We start from the raw sequence: 18388 nt of genomic DNA, 5'->3' as shown, positions 1-18388 counted from the left end.
TATAAGACTTCGACTGGCTTTTGCCTTTCTTCTTGTCGAACTTACCATCCTTTCGTAAGAGTTTTCCTTTAACGGCCAAACCTTCGCCAACAGTCGAAGGTTTATGCTCCTTTCGTTCATTCAAGTCCTTAGAGTAGAAGGCTGATTGAACTTCTTCAAACGTCAGGGACTCCCTTCCATACAAGAGAGTTTCTTTGAAGTGAGCATGAGATCGAGGCAAAGAACACAATAGTAACAGCGCTTGATCTTCATCATCGATCTTCACATCAATATTTTCAAGATCAAGATTCAGCTTTTTGAACATATCCAACTGCTCAGCCAATACTTTGTCTTCAATCATCTTGAATGAATACAAAGCTTGCTTCAGGTAGAGTCGATTTACCAGCGATTTGGTCATATACAAACTTTCAAGTTTCACCCATAACCCTGATGCCGTCATCTCCTTTGATACCTACCGGAGAACCTTATCACCAAGGCTTAACAAAATTGCGTTGTGTGCTTTCTCGATCATATTCGTCTTCTTCGCTGCCGTCAATTCTGCATTCATGGCTGCCTCTCCCTTCAATGCTTCCAAACAACCCTGCTGTGTAACACCCCATATTTTCTAATTTTAATTTAATCGGAAATTAAATTATTACTTAGAATTATTTGGTATTTTTGTTGAACTAATTGGAGGAATTATGGAATATTGGTCCTTGGGCCAAGTGTAGTATTTAGTAATGAGGGGGTGTTAAGTTGTGGAGTCCATTACTAAATTATGTTATGCTTTCATAAAACAAGGAAATAAGAGAATATTGGAATTTTGGGGTGTGAGGGATAATTAGAGGGTGTATGGAGTAAAAAGCTCTACACTTAGTCCTAATTCTATTATTATTTTATTATTGGAAAAGAAAAGAAAGGAACAAGAGAAGAGTTGGGAGAAAAGATTTTGATCGTAAAGTGAGAAGAGCAAAGGAAGGAGGAAAACCCCAAAGCTCAAGGAGAATCAAGAACCTAATTCCAGGTAAGGGGTGATTACTCTAATTATGTAGTATTATGATTTTGATGATGATAGGATTGAATTAAGGGATTAGAATCTCTATTTGGGATGTTAGGTTTTGTGAAATACCAACACTGACATGTATGATTTGATGAATTAACTGCAATTGATGATGTAGTATTGTTACATGGTGTTATGGTATGTTGTTTGTGCATTAGAATCATGTATTTGGAGTATTTTGATGTTATTGGTGATCAATTTCGTAATGGTATGAGTTGGTATGTGTTTGGGATGCATAAAAGCCTTAAAAATCATGTTTTTCAGCTTCTGGGTTCGTGGGAACCGGTTCCCATGTGGGAGGAACCGGGTTCCACTGTGTTAGAACGTTAAAAATAGCATTTTTGGGTCCAGGAACCGGTTCCCATGTGGGACGAACCGGGTTCCAGTACAAATTTTCAGCAGCACGTTTTGAAAACTATTCTAACTTCAAACAACTCTAATTTTCAAACCGTAAGTCCGTTTTAGACGCCGTTTTGGACGTTGTTTCTTAAATTAAAAACTCTATAATATAAAGTAAAGAAAACAACAATAACTTGATTTTATTTTGGAAATCTTGATTTATTTCATTTATGGCGTGTTTTGTACATTGTGTGCATGATTTGGTTAATGTGACAATGTGGTGATGTTATAATGATATAACTGTGATTTGACGTTATATGTGGTGTGAATTATATATGATATAATTGTAGATGGTGCTGAAATCGAATATATTATTCGGTGTTGCTTTTGGTGAGTTATTGATAATGACATTGTTCATTTTGATCATGTGGTGATTGTTGTGATCGTATAATGATGATTGATTTGTTTTGAATGATGCATGATACATGTACATGCTTATTGGTGATGAATTGGTGATAATAATGAGACGATGTGATACATCGGATTGGTGATGTTGTAAGCATGTTGTATGTTGCATACATTCGCATACATTTTTGGTGATGGATCCCGGTGATGAAATGGATCAAAATGGTGGGCATAATTCCCATTGTGTGGAATTTGTGCTGGTTAAAATGTACCTCGGTGATGAAAAAGATCAGTTGGATGGGTGTATCCCATGTATGGTACCACATGCATAAGAGTCTTCATGGTCTTTGTATAAATTATTACATGTCAGGATGAATTCCGGTGTTATGATTGTGTTGTGTTATTGGTGCATACTTTCGACTTGTGTTTGTGATTGGTATGAATTGATAAATCTGAATATGCTAAGTAGGGTGGATAATTTCTTATGAATTCTATATCGGACGATTTATAATGCTATTTAATTATGATGTAGTCTCACCCTTACTTTAATGATTTCAGATTGAAGTAGCGGCCTAAGCGATCAATGAGGATGACTCGTAGAGTTTATCCGGTTATGTTGGGTCGTGTCGGTCATGCTCTGATCTTGTAACACTGGGGGACGATAGTCTTAGAGTTTACTAGTGATACACTATTTTTCCATTATTGTATAATGTACCGTTGATTTTATCGGAAATGTTTTATAACATTGTTGAATGAATTTCCGCTGTGCTGAACATGTATTTTGATATTTTTGGATTATTCTTAATAAAGCATGACAAAGGACTTGGTATTCTATTTCTTTTATTAATTGTAACATGCTTGTTGTATGATTACTCTGATTATTATTATATTTTCTGCGGGGGTTTTAGCAGGGTGTTACATGCTGAACCAGTAGGGCTTTCATCTTCAAACGCCACAGACCGAAATCATTCACTCCGGTGAACTTTTCAATCTCATACTTTGTTGAAGGCATCTTCTTCACGCTCACCGCACCAATTTGTTGTGAAAAACGATGTCAAGAACAAAGTATAAAACAAGGGATGAATAAAGGACAAGGAAGAAGAGAAGAACACAAATATTGGTTATAACTGCTATTCTTTTACTTTCTCTTAAAACAATATTACAAGTTTACAAGAATAACAAATAACCTCTCTCACCCTAAATTAGGATTTGCAGCTTAGCAATGATGAGAGACTAGTATGCTATTTATAATAAAACCTAACATACTAACTAATGGGCTTTTTCCACAAGGCCCATTACACAAGCCAACTTAATAAACAAGCTAACTTAACAAATTAGGGTTTAAACACTAAAACCTAATTTAACATGCTAACAACCCTAGCATCTTCGACACAAGCATGTGAACAACCTTCGACTTCATGCTTAACCCTGTCGAACCAAGAAGCTACCCTTCGGCCATACTAGAGTTCGATCCAATATCTCACAATCTCTATTGAGGCAGTTTGGTTTTTTTCTTTCACTTCACCATGCCACACCCATGTCATATAATTTTGACAAATTCCATCATAACATAGATGATTAAGTATTTCTTACTTTCCAAGTTTTTTTTTAATTTCCGCATATAATACAAGGACAATAAAAAAATTCCTTTATTGTTGGGAAGTTTTCTTTCGTAAAATTAAAGAAATTTAACCACTCCATTCTCATACTCATTAATTAATCTATTGCATTTTATCCAACTACGATCCATAACTACGTACTTTTTAAAAATAAAATAAAAAATCTTACACAAATTAATTATGCATTTTGAATGATACTTTGATAAGTTTAAAACTTTTCTAAGTAACATTGTAATAATTCTAAACCTATATAAACTACACATTACCTTTAAAAGAGATGTCAAGACTTTTGTAAGTTAACACAACAGCAACAACAACAGCAACAACAACAACAACAACAACAGCGACAACAACAACAACAGCAACAACAACAACAGCAGCAGCAGCAACAACAACAACAAGAACTTCTACTACAACAACAACAACAACAACTACAACAACAACAACAACAATGAACATTCAATCTCAACAACAACTACAACAATAACAACAACTACTACTACAACAACAACAACAACTACAACAACAACAACAACAACTACAAGAACAACAATGAACATTCAATCTCAACAACAACAACAACAATGAACATTCAATCTCAACAACAACAACAACAATAATGAACATTCAATTTCAACAACAACAACAACAACAACAATGAACGTTCAATCTCAACAACAACAATAACAACAACAACAATGAACATTCAATCTCAACAACAACAATAACAACAACAATGAACATTCAATCTCAAACAATAACAACAACAACAACAACAATGAACATTCAATCTTAACAACAACAACATAAAACCTTCAAGAACAATGAACATACAACCATCAATTCTATGATTTGCACACACATCACAATTCATTCACAACATCCATAAACACATTAAAACCTCAAATTCCTTACACATTCATGGATATAGGATTATGTAATCTAACCTCTACCATATCCATTATCATGCCAATCCTTAGAGAGTAAGAATCCCACCCTTATCTCGGATTGAAGGTTGCTCTAAGCTTCCAATTGATTTTGCCCTAGCTCTCTGCACTTCCCTCTTCTACGTTTTTCAAAATTTTCCGAATTATCTCTCTTTCTCCTAATTCCCTTGTTTTATTTCCCCCCTAATTTCTCACTTTTACTAATGGGCTTAACTTACACCCTCACTAATACTGCTTCTAACCTCATAATAGGCCCAAGGTTCATATTCTTGTTTTATTATCAATACTAATTAATTAACTCAAGACAAAACAACTTAATCCTAAATAATTCATTAAGTTAAAACAAATAATTCACAAACACACCATAAAATAGCTAATTAGATAAACGGTCGTTACAACATGTAATATGCATGTGTCGACCCAAATGAAATAGAGGCCACATGCTTCGTTATTGAGTTGAATGTGTCGACCTAAAGGATGTATGTGCCGACACATAAAACTGAGGTTTTAGTATGTGTCGACCTGAAAGGGCTTACATGTTGGCCTAACCTTGACAGAAGTTGCATGCTTTAATATTGAGTTACATGTGTCGGCCTGAAAAGCGTAAGTGCCGGCACATGCAATGTATTTTTGTGCAGAAGACTGTTTTTCATTATTTTGGCCAGTTTCAAAGTGGTTCTTTAATGATTCCTAATACCTCTAATGCAAGGGTGCCACACAAACTCAGAGATACCATCCAACATACAGTAATGCTAAGTTTTCCTGTAGTTTTGACATCATGAAACATCTAATGGTGAAGTTGCACTCACATGAATGTGTGAAATTCATGCCAATTACCATGTTTGATATATAATTTCGTGCTCTCTTATATGTTGATTTCTACACATCTTGTGTTCATATGAGTTCTGAATTTTTTAGTTGTCATGGTTGTGTCTAAGAAGTTTGGACATAACCTTGAAACCTATGAAATGTGGTGATTTTAATGTGTTTTGATTCAATGAAGTTTTCGGAAATGTGACTCTGAAGTCACCCTTTTTATAATTAAACATGTGGCTTATTCGGATATGTGACTCCGAACTCATCCTTTTTGTAATAAAACGTCTTGTTTATTCGGATATGCATTCCCGAATTTTTACCTGATACATGATAAGAATTTTGTGGTCCAAAGTTACCGAATACTTGTATAAATAAGGTGTGTCTCAACCCTTATTTGCTGCACCAAAACACTAAAATTAGAGAGAATGACTTTATATCCCCACCTTGCATTTTTGTATTTCAATGGTCAGAAACCACCGCTTCCGTTTAGGGTCACGGAGGAAACATCCCTTGCAGATCTGATATCCAAACTGAATACTCTACTGCACTTTCCAAAAAATCGCAGAGTTGTCAAGTTCGAGTATCGCTCACCCTCATTCGACAGCGAGAGGAATGTCCATTTCACCAACCTTAAACTGAAGACAGGTGAAAATCTAAAGGTTATGTGGAATATTTTTCTTTGTTGTGAATCAAAGAGTCCGATTGAAGTGGATGCGAAAATTCAAAGATCTGTCAGGGATATAATTATTATCTTGCAACGTCCTGATAAAATGGTTATTTAATGTTGAATTTTATTTCGTGACTACCTATGTAATGAATGTTTTTATTTAATGAAATGTTGATGTTGTGTTGGTGTTGGTATGTTTTTGATTTTCCTGTCATATTTCCATTCATGCTGGTTTGGTTGAGTTCTGGAAGCAGGTCTAGTTCGGAGATGCATCTCCGAACACACCCTTAAAATCACTTCGAAAAAAATTAATTTTTAATGCATCCGGGTATGCATCACTAAAAACACATGACATTTAGGCTATGTTTGGGAGTTTGGAGGGGAAGGGAGGGGAGGACTTTGAAAAATATGAGGAATTGGGTGAAAAGGATAAATAGATTTTGGGTAGGATGGTTTTGGAGGGTTTGAGTTTATTCATAACACCAAAAACCCCATAAAATGGGGGAACTCAAAAATTATATTGAAGGAGGGTTTTGGAGGGTTTTGAAGGGCTTACATAAATTTTCGATATATCTTTTAGGTGGTTATACTATTTTGAAAATTAAAAATTTAGTAATGATAATAACTCTTTTATCATTCTAAACAAATTCATTTTTTCAAAAAATATCAAATATTTTCCTACATTTTTTTAAAATTTTGTTTTTGGAAGCCTTCCCCTCCCCTCCCCTCCAAACTCCCAAACATAGCCTTAGGAAATTTTGCACGGAACTAAAAGAATGTATAAGAGTGAGACGAGAAATTGTCAAAAATAACTAATGCCTATATTTATGGGCCAGATCATGATACTAAGCTCATCATCAACCCACACTTAATTTCTTTTCAAATAAATTTAGTTTAAAAAATATCAAATCACATTATAAAATCAATTTTATACATTACTTTAGAAAATATCTTTTAAAAAATGTCGTTTCATAAATTAAGCCAAAAAAATTAATCTCCAAAGTACTTCATCAACCTACACATTTAAGACATTAATTAATTAATCAATTAAATCATCTTATCTTACACACTTACATAAAACAAAGAATGCCAGCGTGGTTCGTCCGAGCATGTTTTTTCAGCCGCATTAGGCATTACACTTTGTCCAAGTCCAAAACGCTCAATTCTACTTCTGAATTCCCACTTCCCCAATAATTCTCTCTGATCCAATGATAAGTCAATCCCATTTCTAAAATCCAAACCCGCTAGATTATCTCCGCGCGTTTCGATCCCGCAATGGATCCATCACCACTCCACCAAAACGATGCATCTTCATCTTCTCCGTCTCCACTCTCTCACACTCATCCCTTATACTCTCGCTGCTCCTCTTCCTCCTCCGACGACGATGTCTCGTCTTCCAATTCAATTCACTCCACAAACAGACGCCTCGACTGCATGCTTCAGTTCCTCGACCGTAAACTCACGATCGCCGACCACCACGACCTCCGCCGTAACTCAATTTCCGGTCAAACCTCTTTACCGGAATTCATCGCGAAAGGCGGCGGTGCAGGTATCTTCAAACCTCCAATTCGCGCCGCGGTGCATCCTTCCCGACCTCCGTCTCTCGAATTGAGGCCGCATCCGTTACGCGAGACTCAGATTGGACGTTTCTTGAGGAACATTGTGGCGACGGAGACTCAGCTTTGGGCGACTTCTGAGAGTGGAGTTCGGTTCTGGAACTTTAAAGATCTGTACTCGTCGTGGTACGGTGTTGGAGGAGAAGGCGCGGCGAGAAACGGAGATGAAGAGAGTGCGCCGTTTCGTGAATCGGTTTGGACTTCGCCTGCGCTTTGTTTGGTGGCGGATGAAGGGAATAGGTTGATGTGGAGTGGACATAAAGACGGGAAGATTCGGTGTTGGAATATGGATTATCTGAGTTTGGATGATGGTGATAACAAATGGAGTAATCGGTTCAAGGAAAGCTTATCTTGGCAGGCTCATCGTGGACCTGTTCTTTCTCTTACAAACACCTCTTATGGTTATTTTTCATTCTTCATTCTCTCTTATTATTACTTTGTATTTGCTTTGTTATTATGCAGATGCGTGTTTGGATTGGAAAATTAAATTCGTTTTTACCAAAATACCAGCTCTCTCAGTAAGATTTTGTTTACATGTGTTTTGCGTAGTAGTATTTAGTAAGCAAGCTAGTATTCGTTTATTAGTATTGTATTCCCACTAGAATGAAATACAGACAAAAAGTATTTGAAAAGTTGGTATATCTGAGCCCCCAGGGGTTGGCTTAGTGGTGAAGGCGTGGGTCGTAAGAACGTGCGCCTTTCAGAGCCTGTTTTGTTCTGGCTTTGAATGGATCTCGCAAGTGAGCGGTGGAATTGATCCCCTTGGATTAGTTGCCAGATGCCAAGTTTTTAAAAAAAAATTGGTATATTTGGTTTTAAATTTTGATCAAATACATCAATTTTCCACCTATAACTTTTGTTTATATTTCATTCTAGAAAGAATAATTTGTAATTGCGGTTTAAGTCTAGGAATAGGTTACTAATAATAGTATTAAAAGATTTTCTAATAAGTTGGCAGTGTGTTATGATGTGTAATTGTTTGATTTAGGTCCAATTTGGATTTGTTTCTTTTCAATTTTTAGAAAGGCAATTTTTTATTAGTTTTTGTCTTCATTAAAATAATTTTATGGTTTTTTATTAGCTTATAGATGTTTATGGAGGAGTTAGACAAGAGAGTTTTTGGCAAAATTGAGGTGAAAAAGATAATTTCAACACATAGGAGAAACTGTTAATTGAAAAATTAATTGTTATTGCAAATTTATTTTGATTATTTTTTATTAATGTTTCTTGAGAAGCTTATCTGAACTGATTTTACATGCTTGTTGTGAATGTGATACATTGTTCTTTCTTAACTTGATCTAGGGGATCTGTGGTCGAGTTCTGAAGGAGGGGCTATAAAAATATGGCCTTGGGAGGCTGTTGAAAAATCTATTCACCTGACAGAGGAGGAAAGGCACACGGCTGTCCTATCCATTGAGAGATCCTATGTTGACTTGAGGAACCAGCTATCTACAAATGGCTACAATAATATGCTAACTTCAGATGTGAAGTACTTAGTATCAGATAATTCAAAGGCAAAGGTGTGGAGTGCGGGTTATTTTTCATATGCTTTATGGTGAGATTTAATCTCCTTGCATGGCCTCCCTAAACTGCTTCATCCTAATTTTATGGGTAAAACTGTTTTGCTATATTTAGTAGGTGATAGTATTAGTTAAGCACAGTATAATATAATAGTTATATCCCAAAGAATAACCTCTAAGATCAAGCCCAAGAGTCTTCTGTGTGAAACGTGGTCTGCTAGAGATGTAATTCTCCGTCATCCACCTTACTGCTTATGGTTGTTCCTTAATCTAGTATCTGAAATAAAATTTTCCTTAGGTGATGTTGCTTTTATGGCTTGTTGATTGAAGTTTAGTAGATCAGCCACAGTGACATAGACACACATACTTATGTCCTCTAGTAGCGTTCTATAGATGGGATATTTTATCAATCCAACTATGGAATTGAAAGTTTTTATAAAGTAACTTTATATTATCTAAAATTTGATTCATGTGAACAAAGAGATGATATCTTATGACTCAATAATTGGATTGATTAAATCTGCAATCTATAAAAACATTATTAGGCAGTGTTAGTATCTAATCTTTAGACTTGCTATCAATATGTATAGTTATTTCATAGGGTCTAGCTTGCTTCTTTCTTGCTAATAACTGTACATTTGTTACATGATATGAACCCTTATCAAATAAGCACGTGTAAGAACTTAAGTGCGTTACTTTTTTATGTGGTTCTACATTCTGAATCATGTGTCCTTTTTTATTCTGATGTATGCTCCCTGGGTGGTACCCTCCGTACGTGAAATGAATTAAAAACATCCTTAATAGACTCAGACCTCATTCTTTTTTTATCCTTACTTAGATATTGCTCCCTTAGTCTCTCCCTGTTTCTTAGATATATTGCTCGTCATGGGAGTGTAGTTTTCAACCTGTCAATTTAATACAAGCCACTGCTTATTAATGTATAGGGATGCCCGAACAAGGGAGTTGCTGAAAGTTTTCAATTCAGATGGCCAGGTGGAGAATCGGTCAGAATCGTCGTCAATACAAGACTTTTCGGTCGAGCTTGTTTCAAGTTTTAAGAAAGACAAAACACAAACTTCCATTGGCTTCTTTCAGCGCTCACGTAATGCTATAATGGGAGCAGCAGATGTTGTTCGTCGAGTTGCAACAAAGGGAGGCTTTGGGGATGATAATCGGGGAACTGAAGCACTTGTAGTAACAATTGATGGAATGATTTGGACAGGATATTTAAGTGGTTTGTTGGTGCAATGGGATGGAAATGGAAACCGCATACAGGATTTTCTTTACCACTCATTTGCTGTTCAATGTCTTTGTACTTATGGCATGCAAATTTGGGTAGGTTATGCATCTGGTATTGTCCAGGTATTGGACCTCAAGGGTAATCTGGTTGGGGGTTGGGTGGCTCACAGCTGTCCAATTGTAAAACTGACAGTTGGAGTTGGCTATGTATTTTCATTGGCTAACCACGGTGGCATAAGAGGATGGAACATCACCTCTCCAGGACCTCTTGATAGCATTTTGCATTCAGAATTGGGTGGCAAAGAATTTTTATATACTAAAGTTGAAAACATAAAAATATTGAGTGGCACTTGGAATGTTGGACAAGGAAAAGCATCTCAAGATTCCCTTACTTCATGGCTAGGTTCTGTGGCCTCAGATGTTGGTCTTGTTGTTGTTGGGTTGCAAGAGGTTGAAATGGGCGCTGGATTTCTTGCAATGTCTGCAGCTAAAGAAACTGTAAGTTATTGCAATATGTAAAAATACTAGAAACTTAGAACATAACTTCTATATTATCTTTAGACAACAACTTCATTATTTTGAAGCAAAGCATAGTTGTTAGAGCATGAGAAGTGAGAGGCATTAATCTTTGACCATGCAACAATTCATGGACGATCGGATTAATTTCTCATGAGATCATGCTCTCACCTGTTATATATTTTACACACATGCACACATGATAGCTTTGCCTAACCTTTCTTTTTCATAACCCTCTCCTAACCCCTATCTCTCATAAGCATATAGGTGGGACTGGAGGGTAGTTCTGCTGGGCAATGGTGGCTGGATATGATAGACAAAACATTGGATGAAGGCTCAACATTTGAACGTATTGGATCCAGGCAACTTGCAGGCTTGGTCATTGCTGTGTGGTGAGTACTTATGATGAGGAATACACATGAGCTGGCGAAGCCATTAATATATCAGAAATAATACCCATTGTTTGTTATAGTATGAATAGATATTGGTTTTTTAAGTTGGTTGGATATGAGATGTCAGATTATTTCTTTTCTGCTTTCCTTGTTATGAATTTGATTTTGGTTTGAAATATATGGATGTACCATTAAAGGCTAGACTCTTCACTTAATTGTATTTTGAAATGAAATATCAACTACTTTGCTCAATTAGTTTGAACTTATATCGTTGTTTTCTAAATTCTTTCTTGTTTGTTCATCAATAGTAGTTGACTTTGTATTCTTCAGGGTTAAAAAGAACATTAGAATTCATGTTGGGGATGTTGAAGCGGCGGCAGTTCCATGTGGCTTTGGACGTGCTATTGGAAATAAGGTAGGCATGTTTGCTCTGTTGCTTTGCTTTTCATGCTAGTCTGGCTTCTTGGTTTCTGTTAATAAAGGATATATTAGGCTATAAGATCTGACCGTTTTTCTTGTAGGATTATGAGAATTCTAAGGTAGGTCATTAATAATGTGACTGTTAGCTTTGGTTCTTTATAACAGTCCATGTATGCTTAAATATCAGATCATTGTCAAGACTCTGCTAAATTTTATGCTACGCTGCAATTCCAATTGTGTGGAATAGCAGGCTGAGTCATAGGTCTGCAAGTAAAATATGAGATACTAATAAAAACTGAGTTTTCTATAACCGTGTATACTTAGAGGAAACCAGTATAATATCCGTTGAAATCTTTGGCTTGAATTTCAGGCAACATAAAACTTCGAGTCCCAAATAGGATCTATTAGTCTTCTCACAGATATTTGAAGTATTACTGCTTCAGTCATGAGATATCTCAGTTATGTTATGACATGATATGAGTCTGTTAGGTATAGGGAATTTGTTAGGTATAGTAACCTTGTTCAAAGCCCTATAATCAGTACAGAACCTCCATGCACCATCTTTTTTTTCCACCAAAAGTACTGAGCTGGAAAAAGGACTTGTGCTGTGCCTAATGATCCCAGCCTGCAACATATCTCCCACTATCTTCTCTATCTCATTCTTCTGGTAAAAAGGGTACCTGTAAGGCCTGAGATTTGGAATCTCAGCATCAGCCTTGAGCCTGATGGCATGTTCATGCTCTCTCCTTGGTGGTAACCCTGAGGGTAGATTGAAAACCTTCTCAAAAGGGATCAAAATCTCTTCCCACTCTGTCAGTTCCCCTGGTGTTCTAACTGTGTTACTCTCCATTGAGAGCACTTAGAACCCCATACCTTCATCACTGAGGGCCTTAATCATAGCCTTCCATGAGGCCTGTCTAGTACACAGTGCAGGGTCACCCTGTATGGTGTGTTTCTGACCTCCCATTTCAGGTAAAGCTCCCAAAAGTTTGCCTCTATGCTCCCTAGACTGGCCAACCAGTCCATCCCCAACACCATGTCTATCCCTCCCAGCTCCATCATGAAAAAATGTTGACTAAACTCCACCCCTTGTATATGGAATTTCAGCCCTTCTCATACCCCTTGGTTCTTGACTCTTTCTCCATTCCCCACTTCAATAATATAAGTGGGTGTTTTCACAACCTTCAAGGTCTCTCCATTCCCCACTTCAATAACATAAGTGGGTGTTTCCACAACCTTCAAGGCCAGCTCTGTTGCAATTTTAGAATCAATAAAATTGCTAGTTGCCCTTGAGTCAATTAGTGTTAATAGCTCTCTATTCTCCACAGTCACCCATACTTTGAAAGATTTGTTGGAGGTAAATTCATCTCTACTTTGCTTAGACAATTGCAAATTCTGCTTCCTCCACTACCTCTCCAATCATCCCTGGTGTCTCCTCTACTACCTCCACTTCTTCCTCCTCACCACTACTATCTTCACATAATTTCAAGCTCATGTGTTTGAACTTGCAAATGTGCTCCCTATTCCACTTGTCTCCACATCTGAAACACAGCCCCTTTTTACTCCTCTCCTCTAGTTCTGCAGGGTCTAACCTCCTCCCTTTGAATTTTTCATTCCCCTTTTCATTCTCCTTCAAGCTTCCCAGGATCCTTGATCCTAAGGGTGCCACCCCCTTTCCCTCCATGAACTACCCTTCTTCGTGAGCACATCATTTTTTTCCTCAATGAGCAAAGCTCTGTCCATCAACTCAGCTAGATCCTGGCTCTCATGAAGCTTCAATTCAGCCTGGATCTCTTCCTTAATCCATTCAAAAATTTGGAATCCAACATCACTCTTTCCTCCCTCCTCAGTGGTGCTACCATCATTTCAAACTTCTCCCTGTACTCTCCCACTGTACCTTTTTGTCTCTAATAGAAAGAGAGAAAGAGATCTTCATTGAGTCTCTGTAATTTCTTATTTGATCAAAAGTTAGTTACAAAATGTAACAAACTTGCTTTTATATTACAAGAGGGTGACCTGCTATTGCAGGTTAGGGATGCTGACAGGTGTCAGTCATCCTTACAATATCAACTAGTATATCAACTACTTAATGCATCTAATAGTCTCAAACTCAACAAGGGTCCCATGGGATTGTGTAGAAGCCCTGGCTGAAAACGGCGCATCACTGCTATCTGAAATTCGTCCCACGTTCTCAATGGTGCTTGCTCTTCCCACCATTGATACCAGTTCAACGCCTTATCCTCCATCGCTAACACCATCGCGTCCATTTTGTCTTGTACCCTGATTCCGTTCAACTGGAAATATCGTTCTATGCGTACCAACCACCCATACGCATCATTGCCTTTGAACAACGGAATCTCCAGCCTTCGCCTACTCCCAAAGAATCGTGCACGAACTCCACCCCCATGACGGCGACGGCGCTGTCGCGAGTCGCGCGAAATCGTACTACGATCGCTCCCTTCCTCCTCTTCGTCGTCATCGTCACCTCTCACCCTTGGATGACCATTTCTCCCTTGATTCCGCGCTGGTTGCTCTTGAATCAACTGACGAATCTGCTCCACCGTGACTTGCGATCGTGATAGTTGCTCCATCACCAGCTGGCGAGTGTGTTCCATCGTTCCTTCAAAATTGCTCGTCCTCTGCTCAATGATATCTACTCTAATTTCCTTGATGCTGCGTGTAATGACCATTCACTAACATGTAACATGCAACCAAGGCTCTAGATACCAAATTGATAAGATCAGTTTAGCATATTCAAGGAATATTAACAACAGCACAGAGAAATTAGGATAGAAAACTGATGATTATTATAAGAATCTACTAGAGTTCATATAGGATCTAGTAAGTACATGATAGATAGTATGAAATAATGATTGAAGAGAGAAAAATGGGTAGTCAACTTCGAGAGGCCTTGACTCTCCAAGGAATTCAGTACCAAATTCAAGCATACTGACACGCTGAATCTAGCTTGCATTATTTCCCCAGATCTAGATTCTCTCTCCATTCTATTATTGCCACATGGCTCAGCCATGTGCTGCCTCCAACAGAATTTGTTTTACTTGCCTTGTAGTCCTCTCTCACTCCTCTTACGTGTCTTTTTGTAAGCTTTGCCAAATCTACTAGTGTCAAACACCGACTCATGTCGGACACTGCGGCACGTCTACTCCTAGAGGTGTCCGTGCTTCGTAGATCATAAATTCATATTTTTATTAGTATGTGTTTATTTACCATTCCAATCCCAGTTATGCTAATAAATCATACAACTTTGCCTCACAGACTGGTTAGATAAAAAAAAACTTGACATGACTTAGCTATTAGCAACTTCTGTCTCTGTAGTGTGCAAACTAGTTTGCTTTTCAGAAAATAATATTTTGTTTTTAAGGTATCATCTTTGTGTTAGCTTTTGTTATTCTGACCATTGATATGGGAATTTCTTGTCTCACCAGGGCGCTGTTGGTTTGAGGGTTAGAGTGTATGCTCGGATTATGTGCTTTGTGAATTGTCATTTTGCTGCACATTTAGACGCAGTTGGTCGTCGCAATGCAGATTTTGATCATGTATACCGAACAATGTCCTTCAACCGGCCAACAAACCTCGTAAATGCAGCACCCGGTACATTGCCTTTGCCTATTACTGTTTCTCACTTGTCTTATCCATGTATTTATATTGACGTGTTTATAGATCTGGCTTGCCATTGGTCCTTTATGTTGCAGCGGGAAACTCGTCTTCTGTTCCAATGTTTCGTGGTACAAATGTATGTGCATGCTGTCCACTTTACTCTTTTTAAATAATGCATTATACACTCAAACAGTTGAACAAAGCACTAATATTGAGATTGGTTTTCAGTCTGCAGAAGGGATGCCCGAGTTATCTGAGGCAGACATGATTGTATTTCTTGGTGATTTAAATTATCGTCTTGATGACATTTCCTATGATGAAGCAAGAGACTTTGTGTCTCAAAGATGTTTTGATTGGCTTAGAGAAAGGGATCAGCTTCGTGCAGAAATGGAAGCTGGGAATGCATTCCAAGGAATGCGTGAAGCAATTATAACGTTTCCTCCCACATACAAGTTTGAACGGCACCAGGCTGGCTTGGCAGGTTGGCACCCCAAAACACGCGCACACACACTCAAATGATCTCTGAAAACTGAACTTGAAAGAAAACTTAATAAATAAAAAAGCCAAAGAAATGAGAGTCTAGTCTAAAATGTGGTTTGAGTTGTTGTATTTTTCTCTATTTATGGAAAATGAAGAAATTCTGCTAAAAACGCAGCTCCAATTACTAAGACCTTTTTATCTGTAGTCCATAGTAACATGCATAGGATGCATCATATTAGACAACAAAAAAGAATGAAAATATCCACATTATATGAACTGACAAATCATGGTCACTCCTCATAACAATGATTTTTACTTTTCTCTTTATGCATGGCATTTGTGAAATGCCGAGGGTTGAGATGGGGATGGGGAAGAAAGAATAGCAGAAACTCTGAATCATAGGACTTAATTTTTCATTCTTTTAGGGTGTGCAAGCTCACAATATTATAATAATAATAATAATAAATTGAAAGGTAAAGAGACCATTTTAAGCCAAAAACTGCTGTTTATATTTTAATACTGTCATCAGCACTGCTTTAAAGTTTCTAATACAGGCATGACATTGGATTTGTATGAAATGCTATTTTGAAGGTTATGATTCTGGTGAAAAGAAACGCATCCCTGCTTGGTGTGACAGAATTTTGTATCGTGATAGTCGCTCTTCTTTGGTTTCTGAATGTAGTTTGGAGTACCCTGTTGTCTCCTCAGTATTGCAGTGAGTGCTCTAGTTTATATTTTTATTGCATTGGGTATAGGGGTCAAAATACCCTACCGTATAAGATCATTTTACCTTTTGTTTTGATTAAGATCATCTTACCTTCAATAGGTATGAAGCATGCATGGATGTCACAGATAGTGACCACAAGCCTGTGCGCTGCATAATTTCTACAGATATTGCTCGAGTAGATGAACCAATACGAAGACAGGAGTTTGGAGAGATTCTAGAGTCAAATGAGAAAATAAAATGTCTTCAGAAAGAATTGTACAGGATTCCTGAAACTATTATAAGTACAAACAACATAATTCTTCAAAACCAGGACACATTAATTTTGCGCATTACTAATAAATGTAAAGAAGACAATGCTTTGTTTGAAATAATTTGCGAAGGGCAGTCTACTATTATGGCAGATCGTAAGGCAACAAACCATCAGTTGAGAGGTTCCTTTGGCTTGCCTAGGTGGCTTGAGGTAATATTCACTATTTAAAATATTATTTTATAAATACTGAATTATTTATGGTTATGGATGGATTTTTGTTTCAAGTATTTTCTTTCTATTGGTGTATGGTATTTATACTACAAATCAGTTTAGAATAGATTAAGATTAGATCTTCACATTAAAGTGGTGGAGTTAAGAATACTAAGGTGGATGAGTGCACATATATAAAATAAGATTGGGAACAAATATCTGGGATTAAGTTGGAATAGAATGGATAAGTGCACATATACAAATATTTTTGATGTTTTTGCTGTAACGTGTGGATTTTTAGAAAATCCATTTCATGGAGTCATTATGAAAGTTAAAATTAGTCACACAAAAAAAGTTCCAACAATTGGATTTAGAACTACAAATTTTGAGTGTATATACTAAACTTGTTTTGCTTTAGAGAAGACGCTGCCTTTGCAATGAACCCATATGTTAATTACCAGCCCATTTTATGATTCAGGTCAGTCCTGCAACTGGTATTATAAGACCAGATCAGATTGTTGAGGTATCAGTGCATCATGAGGAATTTCAGACTCAGGAAGAGTTTGTTGATGGTGTTGTACAAAACTCTTGGTGTGAAGATTCCAGAGACAAGGAAGCAATTTTAATTGTTAAGGTGCATGGGAATTACACTATCCAGACAAGAAATCACAGAGTCCGTGTTCACCACTGTTATTCATCCAAGAAAAACCAACTCACGGACCCTCAACCAAATGACTCCAGGCATGTCCAAGGAAGTGTACTTCACCGATCTAATATCCAAAGGTTGAGTAGTTCCTTTGATGTGGTTGACCAGCTACATAAATTGCATAGCCCTTAAAGGAGAATTTTGAGGTGAGTCCATGTGCATGAAACAGTTTTATTCTATTATTTTGGTGGAGGAACAGATGATTGATAGACAATCTTGTAATGGATGAGTTCCTGTTTATGCTTTCAATGATAAGCATCTTAATTATATTGGTAATGGTTTTTTTTTTTGTGTGGTTATAATAGGGGAGCTTGTGGCTGTGATTCAGCTTTCATCATCGAACTGATTGAAATGTACAGAGTAAAAGCAAATGCAAGGCTGCAAAGAGTATCGATAAAGCTTTTACAAGATCCATTATTTGATTTACTTGGAAACAAGCTCAATTTAACCTGTAAATGTCTGTCTACCATACATACTAAACAGTGCTAGCTACAATTAAAAGGGAAAATCCAGTGACATGTTTGGGCAGCTGAAGCTGCAATTGTTAAGTTTGTCTTTGTCCGATGGCTACTTCCAACAAATATTTTGGGACTTTTTTACCATCTCATTATTTGCTTGGAATTTTGTATAATGGAAGTTCATTTCTTAAACTACTTCCTATTGTATGTGAACTTCATCAAATACAATATACATAATAAAAGAAAGTGTGTTATTGCTAAAAAAAATCTGAATTTAGTGTCCAATACATAATTTATTACATCACAATGTTCGAATATGAACTGAAAAAATAAGTTATAACAAGGTTATTCTCATAGTCATTCGTGAAACAAACTTGTTGAAAAGGTAACTATTTTAGAATTTA

General features: G+C 37.0%; 1 protein-coding gene across 1 annotated transcript; it reads left to right on the top strand.

Annotated features, from left to right (window-relative positions):
- Nucleotides 1–6924: 6924 nt before the first annotated feature.
- On the top strand, nucleotides 6925–18176 carry LOC131644235 (type II inositol polyphosphate 5-phosphatase 15). Its single transcript, XM_058914676.1, has 12 exons — nucleotides 6925–7849; nucleotides 8751–9003; nucleotides 9913–10705; nucleotides 10991–11115; nucleotides 11446–11530; nucleotides 14982–15147; nucleotides 15249–15289; nucleotides 15382–15634; nucleotides 16225–16348; nucleotides 16460–16820; nucleotides 17299–17672; nucleotides 17832–18176. The coding sequence occupies exons 1-11, from the start codon at nucleotides 7108–7110 to the stop codon at nucleotides 17656–17658; spliced, it is 3303 nt and encodes a 1100-aa protein (XP_058770659.1). The 5' UTR covers nucleotides 6925–7107; the 3' UTR covers nucleotides 17659–17672; nucleotides 17832–18176.
- The last annotated feature ends 212 nt before the right edge of the window (nucleotides 18177–18388 follow it).

This window comes from Vicia villosa, linkage group LG1 (genome assembly GCF_029867415.1).
Source record: "Vicia villosa cultivar HV-30 ecotype Madison, WI linkage group LG1, Vvil1.0, whole genome shotgun sequence".
In the NCBI taxonomy this organism is placed as follows: Eukaryota; Viridiplantae; Streptophyta; class Magnoliopsida; order Fabales; family Fabaceae; genus Vicia; species Vicia villosa.
This window is presented reverse-complemented; position numbering and strand designations above follow the sequence as displayed.